Here is a 10781-nt window from a genome sequence, read left to right on the forward strand (position 1 = left end):
TGGTGTGTGTGTGTGTGTGTGTGTGTGTGTGTGTGTGTGTGAGCGTGCACATGAGCACACTCACATGTGCCACACATTTCTTCTATGTAGGTGCACATATGTGTGAGATCAGAAGTTAACCTCGGGCTTTATTTCCTTGGGTGCCTTCTACCTTATTTTTTTTGAAGCAGAGTCTCTCACAAGGTCATGGGGATCAATATTTTTAGGTTCAGCTGACTGGCCTGTGAGAACCCAAACTCTCCCCTATCCCTTCTTCCCCAGTACTAGTACTATAAGAGCATGCCACCATGCCCGTTGAACCTGGAACTCAATGAAATGACTAGGCTGTTGGGCCAAATGAGCCCCAAATATCTACTTGTGGTTCCCCACCCTGACCCTGACACCCAGCAGCACTTGAATTGTCTGGCTTTTTAAATGGGAACTGAGGATCAAAGTTATGCCTTCCAGCTTGTGTGGCAAACACTTTACTGACTGAACTATTGCCCAGTCCCTGCCCCCAGCTCCTTTTTGATCCTTGAAGTTGGCATAGGAGAACTGCCCTGAGTTCCTGTCTTGACTGATTATCTACTTACTGGTAGGGCCACACTTAGCTTCTCTGAACTTGAATTTCCTGGTTCTTGTTTGTTTCTTTGTTTGTTTGTTCTGTTTGTTGGTTTGTTTTTCGGTTGGGTGTTCAAGACAGGGTTTCTCTGTGTAGCCCTGGCTGTTCTGGAACTCACTCTGTTAACCAGACCTGCCTTGAACTCAGGGATCTGCCTGCCTCTGCCTCCCAAGTGCTGGGATTAAAGGTATATAGACCACAGCCCAGAAAAGTTCCTGATTCTTAAAGGGAATACTTTAGTATACAAAGTTTCCACAAGTTCAAAGGCATTGAGTTTGTGTATGAAAGTAGAGTGCCTAACTTCCTGAGAGAGTGTGTGCCATGTTACATGCACAATACACACTAAACACTGAGAGAGCGTGCACCATGTTACATGCAGAATACACACTGAGAGAGTGTGCACCATGTTACATGCACAGTACATACTGAGAGAGTGTGCACTGTGTCACATGCATAACGCATACTGAAAGGTTTTGACCCTTCTGTGGGTAGACCTGCCTCTCAGGTAGCTAAAGTTCCTATCTCACATGCGCATACACCAAGGGACATACCTACCTTCTACCTAAGGGTCAAAGCTTGCCTTATATCTGTTCCCCCAAAGTCACTGTAGCTAACTCCCTTGTCCCTTAGGTCTTGAAACAGTCTCTGTAGATTATACAAGGCCATAGCCAGTGCCTTCTACTCTAGTGAAACCGTTGGACTGGTCCTATCTGCCTCCCCTTGTGATTCTAACCAATCTTGACCTAGAAATCATGCCTAACCTGCTCTATCATTCCTTGAGTCTCCTGATGGGAGCACCTGGGCTCACAGCAGTCAATGTCACCGGACTGAGACCAATAGTTCTCATGCTAGGCCAGGGTATGGAATAAGAAGAAGAAAGAATGAGAGCTTGTTCCAAGCAAGCCCCTTCTTGGGGAACATTTGAAATAAAAATTAGCAATCGTCCCCTTACATGAAGTCCCAAGTACACACAGTTCCATTCTAGGGAACCCACCTCAACAAGCAAATTCTTCTCTTTAGAAAGACACAGGGAAGCAGAGACCAGTGTAGGGACAATTTTAAAAGGCTGGAAGTATCCAAGGCAGAACATTGATCACTACCAAGGGACTCCTAGGCAGGGCAGGAGTAATTCTCAACTTTGATTCCTTCTCCAGTGCTGACCAGCTCACAAGAGTCATAAATGTTCTTTCTACATCAGGACAATGAGATAGACTGGACTAATACACACATCTAGCTGAGTGTTAGAGTCTATCAACTATGTTTTTATATAAGGATTGCCTCCTGACCCCAAATAGGACGGACTAAATCTCCAAAGCCTTGGTCATCGGGTGGTTTAGGATCTACTGAATGCCCCACCATAATGAAACATTTGAGAATGTCTATACAATGCTCAGAAAGAATAAAGGGAATCAATGCCATGAAACCTGAACAAGACAAACCCAGACAGAGAGAAGCAAGATAGGCCATGCACATAGGCAGTAAACTCAGAAAGTCCATATCCCAAGAGGTAGTGGTGGTGGGAACATAAATTGACTCCAAGCAGAGCTAGGCAGATTTACAGGGGTCAGGGCTTTCTACAAGAACAGGGACCACCACCATGCTCCAAAGGCTGCTGGGAGCAGTAGAATTCTGACTGGATGAATCACGAGTCTGACCTGGGATGGCAAATCCTCCATTCCCATGGAATCCACTTTAGAAAGAATTTCCTCTCTGGACCTTTCCATCAGAAATTGCTGAAAATAAAACCAAAATTCTGTGTATGGAAACCACCTGAGACTAATATATGTCCACTGAGTTTGGGGAAATACTGAATCCTCTGTTGAGAAATAGCCCTGGAGTCTCTGCTTCATGAAATGGGGGCATAAATCCTGAGGATGGGGTGTCAGAGCCCCACAGTGAGGAACCACATAAAAGTACCACGTGTTTTAAACTGTCTTCATGCATCTCTCTAGTGTTACATGCTATGCCAAGCACTTGGCTTGGGTTCATCTTTTAGTTTTCATAGGAAATCTGAGCAATAAGTACTAGAATCTCCATTTGTTCAGATTAGGAAAGGCAAGTCTCAGATGGTCATATAACCTAGCCCAGAGCTCTTAAACTTTGTCATTTACAATCTTCTTTAGCCTGAGAAATTGTGACATGACCTCAGGCATATAGATATAGATATAGATATAGATATAGATATAGATATGGTATAAAATATCAAGCATGTACTGATAAGTCACAAAGAAACTTATTTCAAAACAATTCTTTGATGTGCATATAAGTTTATCAACTACAAAATATAAAAGCAAATTTGCATACTAATGAGAGATATGCATTATCTAAATACAATAGAGTCCTAGGATATATCTATTTCATATTTATATGCTGAAGAATGTTGGCAGAAAAATGTTAAAGGTCTGTGTTTATGATAATTAAAGTCTTCTGCATTATAAGAGGAGGAAATTTTATATGTGTAGTAAAGATGCTGCAGATCACCAACATACAGTAGTCCCAAGTATGAACTGTAATGTTTCAATCAGCATTGGTTGGCATTGTGTGTGTGTGTGTGTGTGTGTGTGTGTGTGTGTGTAATTAAGGGGAAAGTGAAGTCACAGGATGCAACACTAGTTGTGTGTGGGGGTGTGTGTGTGCGTAATTAAGGGGAAAGTAAAGTCACAGGATAAAACACTAGTTGAGTATGTGTGTGTATGTGTGTGTGTGTAATTAAGGGGAAAGTGAAGTCACAGGATGTGTGTGTGTGTGTGTATAATTAAAGGGAAAGTGAAGTCACAGGATGAAACACTAGTTTTTTGTGTGGGGGGGTGTGAGTGTGTGTGTGTGTGTGTGTGTGTGTGTAATTAAGGGGAAAGTGAAGTCACAGGATGCAACACTAGTTGTGTGTGTGTGTATGGGGTGTGTGTGAGTGTGTGTGTGTGTGTGTGTAATTAAGGGGAAAGTGAAGTCACAAGATGAAACACTAGTTGAGTATGTGTGTGTATGTGTGCGTAATTAAGGGGAAAGTGAAGTCACAGGATACAACACTAGTTGTGTATGTGTGAGTGTGTGTGTGTATAATTAAGGGGAAAATGAAGTCACAGGATGAAACACTAGTGTTTTGTGTGTGTGTGTGCATGTGTGTATAATTAAGGGGAAAGTGAAGTCACAGGATGAAACACTAGTTTGTGTGTGTGTGTGTGTATGTGTGTGTGTGTAATTAGGGGAAAGTGAAGTCACAGAATGAAACACTAGTGTTTTGTGTGTGTGTGTGTGTGTGTGTGTGTGTGTGTAATTAAGGGGAAAGTGAAGTCACAGGATGAAACACTAGTGTTTGTGTGTGTGTGTGTGTGTGTGTAAAATTAAGATGAGAGTGAAGTCACAGGATACAACACTAGTGAGCACTGCCAGAAACATCTCAGACTCATTATGTATTTAACTTTGAATGAATGTTTGGTCTCTGTACCTTTATAGACTTACTGTGACCCACATGTTCAGCTCCAAGATCTCATATAGGGTCTTGGTCCTCACTTAAGATGCTTTGAGCTAACTCAGCTCTTACAGTTAGTCGGGAACAAAGTTCAGAATGACAAACTGTGGCCCATCTGAATCTAGAGCCTATAGTCCTCTTCCTACCTCCTCAGATGTTCCAGCTAGCAAAGAAGTAGATGAACAACTTCCCTGGGACTACCCTACAACCTCTCAATCCTGTAGCTAAAAAGGGTTCTACTCAAGGTTAGATGCTCAAGCCAGGTGCAGATGCTATTTCCAGCCACCAGGGGGAAGGTCTTCTGCCAATCTAAGCCCTTTGCTGTTCGCTGCAATGACCTTACTACTCCCTGCTATTTTATAATGCCAATAAACCTTTTTCATGGATGAAGAACCTAGATCAAGGTCTCGTGGTCCATAGTTGATGAAGATTCCCAAAAGCCAGGTGTCTTGAAGATGCCAAAACCATCCTTAGCCTTTCCGCCGCTGCACTCCCCCACGTGTGTAATTTTGGCTTTGGAACAGGTAAAGGGACAACTAGCCAAACAAATTCTGCAAAAATACCTTTTGTAAGTAGGACATGGTGAAGTGTGCTCATTCTCTTAGCACTGGGGATAATAATTGCTCTGATGTATGCCAGCCTGAGTTATACAACGAACGAGACCCTGTCTCAAACAGACAAGCAAGCAAACAAACAGAACCTTCCACAAAGCCTTAGTCCTTTGAATTAAGAGATTTGATCAAAAAGCTAGCCATCACTCAATATGCACCTTACTTCCATAAACCTTGAAGTGACCTTCAGAAACCACATGGAAGTCAACTTTCCATGTGTATTGCAATCCCACTGGAATGTCAGACCATCAGACCTTAAGGCCTGGGTCCCATCACAAAAGTAAATCAAGACTGGCTGAGAATTCAGTTTCTCAGCCCTGCCAAGGTGACCTCCCTCTGACTGTCAAATTAGGTTCTTACATTTTCATCATCAAATTAGCTCAAATTCTTCAATTTTTTTTTCTCTTGAATGTTTTAGTGGTGGTGTTACATACACTCAAAATTAATTTTCCATCATTTTCAGAATTTGACTCAATCTCTCTTGGAAAGGAGAAATAATTTGGGCCATCTGAGAATGAGATTTATTTTAAGTAGAAGCTTATTTATCAAGAATGCAGTTCTTAAACCTTTTATGAGTTATAAAGAGTTTTAGATTTGAGGCTAAGAGATCTGACAAATCCCCAAGGTCCAGCCTGGCTAAAAGAGAGGACATTTGAAAGGAAATGTCCCAGTAGTGGAAGATGAGGTGGCAGGTAGGGTTTGAGTTGTGTCCCTGAGATGTCCCAAGAAAGCTACACAAGGGCACTAGACAAGGGCAGACCACACACAGTAGGGAATAAATGGGAGCCTGGGAAAAGGAAGAAGTTTGACAACTTTGTGACTAGAGATAGCTCAGTCAGTAAACTGCTTGCCTTATACAGAGGGCCCTGAATTCAACCTCTAAAAATCACACAAAAAAGACAGCCATGCCCTTGTAATCCCAGCAGGGGACAGGCAGAGACAAGATCCTAGGGCCTCTGACCAGCCAGTCTAACCTAACTGATAAGCTCCAGGCTGATGAGAGACCCTACATCAAAGGAGGTGGATGATGCTCCTGAGGAGGACACTAGAGGTTTTCCTCTGCCCTCTACATATACACTCACAAACATGCACATTTGCACATGCAAATGCACTGAAAGATGGACAAGTTTGGCTGCTTTTTTTTTTTTTTTTTTTTTTTTTTTTTTTTTTTTTTTTTTTGGCACCATCAATTGAAGAAAGAACCTGCAAGCCACTCATTTCCAAACCCAGAAGCCAGCTTGATTGGGATGAGCAGGCTCCAGTCTGCCCCATTGAGGGCCTGTTGCCAAGAAAGCATCTCTCATACAAAGCCACGTTCAGAGAACTTGAGGCTTCTCATTCCTGTTTGCTGGGTCTCAGAGCCAAGAGAGGGGTCATAGGACCAATATTGTGTCTGGGTTTTCTCATTCTAACCTCTCAGAGATACAGGGTCTTTTGATGTGCAGATCTTTGAGAACAGGTTAGAATCTGCCACAGAATCAAAGCTTAAGCATCTGGAGTTTGTTCAGTACCATGCTAGACACAGTGAGAGACCAGAAGAGTACCCAATCACTGCCTGTGCCTGGTGGTCCTGAACGCAGTCATCACTCCCTCACTAAGAGCATGATGCTAGCTATATCTTTCTATGGCTTCCCCATTGCTCTACTGTATTGTAGCTGGTTGTATCCATCTTGATATAAATCTTCTCAGTCTTTTTCTTTTCCATGGTACACGACCCAGGTTCTGGCCCATAGCAGGCTCTTCGCAAAACTATATCCACTTTGAATAAATAGCTGATCGTATTTTCTTCCCATGATCTTGGAGACTTCTTTAAACGTATGCCTCAAGTCACGGAGCAGACACTTTGGAGACAGCCCAGGGAAGAAGGAGATCCAGGGTAAGCAACTGACTGCCTCTTGTTTTGTGTCACAGTTCATTGGCTGTTCACCACGTGTGGGGCCAGTGGACCTCATGGCCCCACACAGGCACAGTGCAACAATGCCTACCAGAACTCCAACTTGAGCGTGGTGGTGGGAAGCGAAGGGCCCTTGAGGGGCATCCAGATTTGGAAAGTGCCGGCTACTGACACCTACAGGTATGTATAGTGGCAAATCAGATCCCTTATGGAAGTCTCAAGTCCTACCTGTGGGGTACATGTCCCAGAGTGCCCAAGCATGTGAAGGGTTACAGAGTCTGGCCCATTAGTAGGATATAATGACCAGGGATGGACAATGGCAACAAAGATGCCATTTGCCTTCAAAGAAACTCATTAGTGGAGATAGTAAACAGATGAGCTAGCTTCAGAATTATTGCTAATTACAATTAGGGAGAGCATAGGAGGCTCTTGATGGAAGTATCAAGCTTGATTTGTTTGTGAGGCACGTGTGCATCAGTGGGGGGTGGAGACTACATGTTTCTGTGCATCTGAAGTTTGTTCAGTGCCATGCTGGACTTAGTGAGAGGTCCAGAGAATGCTCTCCACTTTATTTTTAAGACAGAGTTCCCTACACTTCCATAGAGCCTCATGCCCACTGATTGGCTAGGCTGGCTGGCTGGCTAGCAAGTTTGGGTGTTCCACCTCCCTGTGATCTTAGTTCCCCAGGCGTCTGCCTGTTTCCATTCCCACAATGCCATGGTTACAGGGCAATGCTGCTAAGCTTGGTTTTTAATGTGGGTGCTGGGAATCCAAATGTACATCCCTGTTCTTGCATGGCGAACACTTTACCAATTGAACCATCGCTAATGTTCTTATTCTTTCCTGACCCATCTCTGTTTTCATGGAAAGCAAGCCACCCTTTGAAGCTTGCCTTCTCCCCCTATTCTGACCTCACAACTTTCCACTAGAGCAAAATCAGGCAAGAGTAGACCAACTCAATTGTGCTACCTGGAGCCCAGGGTACCAAGCAATCAAAGCCAATGGTGAGATAGCAGAGCAGGTTACTAGCCAGATTTCAAGGGTCGGCCCTTCAGTCAGGTGCTCTTGAGTAGGTGCTAAAGTGTGAATTTTACCAAGTTCCCAGGTGTGCTGCTACATCCTGTAAGGACCGCTGACTGTACCAAACCCTGGACTGAGATGTGTGTCCTCAGGTAGACTCTGATGGAGGCAAGTCCTGGAGGCCTCATTTTAGAAACAAGAAAACAGGCTCAGAGCTACAGGAGCCTCCGGGACAATCACAGTGCAGAAGCATCCCCCAACCTCAAATACCTGAGAGTAAATATGGCCTGTCTGAAGCTCCTTCCACCCAGCAATGCCCAACTGTGCTAAGAACATCAGCATTATACAGGGATGATGTAGATATCCCTGTGGCTCTCAGAGCATGCCTTCCCATTCCAAGGAAATGCTCTTCAAGTTGCCCTGTGTTCCTTTAGGGTGTCTTGTGGTAGCCCCATCCCTGGGGGCAAAATGTGTTCCAGAGAAAGTCCTAAGTTCTTTTTAAGTGTTATTTTAGGCAAGGCTTTGAGAAAGTTCCATCCCTCTCTGTCACCTGTAAATGTCCCAGAGTCTTGCCGCCCTTCTATGCCACACCAAGTAAACATACCTCCCAGCTGACCCTCTATGCATGACAGGGCAAGGCGACAAGAACTCCTAAGGAGAAGGGACAGAGCTAGTCGAGGACCTAGCACGTGTGTCTCATGCCTTTAGCAGTGAGGTGAATGGTATTGCTATGGCTATTATCAAAATATCATAGGCAAAAAATATAGAATCAGGGATGCTCCTAGCCCATATGAATCCAAAGCCACACTAAAACCCACTCTCTTCCACAAAGGCCATCTTCAGGACATGCCGTGTTCTTTTGGGCTTTACCTCCCTGGCCCCAGGCACTGAGTGATGCTGGCTTCCAGATGTGCACAGGCTATGAAATCCCTGACCCCACAGTCCATTTCCTCCTTGTATGAGATAGGCCCTGATGATACCTACAGATGCTTGTCATGGTGCCTGTGTGTGTTAGGGTCTTTGGGCAGAGAAATCAGCTGGAGAAATGGAAGTAGCCGACAGCAGGATTTCTAAGATTAAATGGGTCCCACATTCATGTGGTCCTACTCTTCTGTCTGATGACTTTGTTCTGACTTCTTCAGACTTGCCTGAAGTTGTAGGAGATTTGACCAGCCAGACGAACTACACATTAAATAATAATAAATTCATTTGCCTATTTATTATTAATCACAGCCTCTCTGATTCTAGTGAGGTTCTGATCTATATGAAGCTCACAGTCTTAGCACACCGTGCTGCTGATGGAGCAGCTAAGATGGGAGAACTCTTTCCACTTGCCTTGGGAGACAATCCCCAGCCTCAACCTTGTCTGCCGCTGGACTTCCCAGAGATGTATGCATTCCACTTTGAAGTGTTCGTGTTAGTGAGGAGGAAGTCATAGTCTAACCAAATACAAATGAGAAAAGAAAAACAGAAAAGAAAGGGAGCTCGAGTTTGTGTGTCCGTTGCTGCCGGACTCTAGAGCTTGGCTCTAACACATATCCCTGCCCCTCATCTCATTCTTGACCCCAGGTGATACGCAGGGCTTTGACGACTATGGCTACAATGGTTATACTAATTCAGCATCCTAAATAGAAAGTTAATGGGTTGCTTTTTAAGTCATATCCAAATGTCCTCAAGTCTAGCATGTGTGAGGGCCTGGGCTCAATCTTCAGGTTGAAAAAGCCAGGAAGAAGCGAGGGAGGGGGTAAGAGAAGAGAGAAGAGTTAGAAAAGAGGAGGGGAGGGGAGCAGGAGGAGATCCTTTAACTCAGCATCCCTGAAGAAGCCCCAGTGATCGAGATACATTTGAGCACGTTCGAGAACACGTGCGCTTGCGCGCGCGCGCACACACACACACACACACACACACACACACACACTTGCTATATGGCAGTGTTTCACATAGGGAACACTCCCCCCACCCCCTGTTCCTCTGAAGAACTTGTTCTCCTGAGTAATTATTATTTAATAAGTACAATTCCTCTGAGAAGAAAACACAGGATAGTCCAGAGGACTTTAGAAAAGGGTCTTTGGAAAGACAAAGGGTAGAGTTCTTTTCCTTGCAAAATCCATCTCTCTTAGCGTGTGGTGTTCACTTAGTGCTGTCTGGCTGTTGTGTGATGCCGGGTAAAATGATGACCACGCTGGTCAGGGCTGGAAAACGGTGGTTGACGATCCCTGGGGCCTGCTCAGGACTTCCTCCCCACTCTCTTTGTTTTGCTCTGTTCTGTTTCATACCTGAGACTGAACCTGGAGCCTCGTATGTGCTAAACAAGCTGAATCTTTACTTCTTATTTCGAACCACAGTTCACTCGGTTTCTCAGATTGACCTTGAACTCGAAAACCTCTTCAGTCGGAGTTTCCAAGAAGTTGGAATTACAAACCCCTGCTCCCATAGCTGGCTTCCCTGACACTACTTTATATTTTATCCTGGGCTTATCTCCTTTGTGGAAGATAGCCACAGCGAGGGAGAGAAAGGGGAAGATGGAAGAGACCAGGGCCAGGCTCTTATAGCCTGCTCCCCAACTCTTCCTTACACAGGAGCAAGGCAAAAGCTGGAGGTCCCAGGGCTGGAATCTCTCCTCCCAGGCACCTTATTTTTTTTACACCCTGGTGACAGCAGAGGGTGGGAGTGAGAGGCAGGTGGGAGGAAGTACCAAAAAGCAGATAGACTAGAGCAGGACAAACAAGTGTGACAATGAGGGACCCAAGAAGGACTTAGAAGGTGGGGTGGGAAGGATGTGATGGAGAGGGGTTAAAGAATCAAGGACAGTGAGTGGTAGCTACTCTCCTTGGGAGCTTAGCTGTGGAAGGGAGCTGAGGCCCAGGGCTTATGCAGAGCTTTGAGGACGTGATTGTGCAACAATGCCTTCTGAAGTGTCCCCAGTGGGGGACCCGAAGTGGATGAAAGTAAAGGAGCACTGGCAAGCACAAAAGGAGCATGGATTCTCAGATGTGTGCCTGCCAGAGGACAAGAGCCTCAACCTAATCAGAGATGGCGGCAGACAGCGCAGTTCTGAGAACCTGGGCAGGAGAGGGGGGGGCACAGAGTAAGTCAGTACTCACCTGAAGCCCGGAGCAGCTCAGTTCACTCTCCCTGACTTCCTGCTTACCCCCTCTCCCTTCTTTCCATCCATCTATTCTCTCT

The 10781-nt window shown here is 45.0% G+C and overlaps 1 protein-coding gene across 5 annotated transcripts in view; it reads left to right on the forward strand.

Moving 5' to 3' along the window:
- The window catches only part of Alk (ALK receptor tyrosine kinase), a 722886-nt gene that overhangs the window by 660622 nt on the left and 51483 nt on the right, over positions 1-10781 (forward strand). For all 5 annotated transcript variants that reach the window (XM_031357606.1, XM_031357604.1, XM_031357607.1 and 2 more), the window contains one exon: positions 6593-6755. In XM_031357606.1, coding sequence (XP_031213466.1) covers positions 6593-6755 — 163 coding nt within the window. The remainder of the gene's footprint in view (positions 1-6592; positions 6756-10781) is intronic.

Source organism: Mastomys coucha, unplaced genomic scaffold, assembly GCF_008632895.1.
Source record: "Mastomys coucha isolate ucsf_1 unplaced genomic scaffold, UCSF_Mcou_1 pScaffold6, whole genome shotgun sequence".
NCBI classification, from domain to species: Eukaryota; Metazoa; Chordata; class Mammalia; order Rodentia; family Muridae; genus Mastomys; species Mastomys coucha.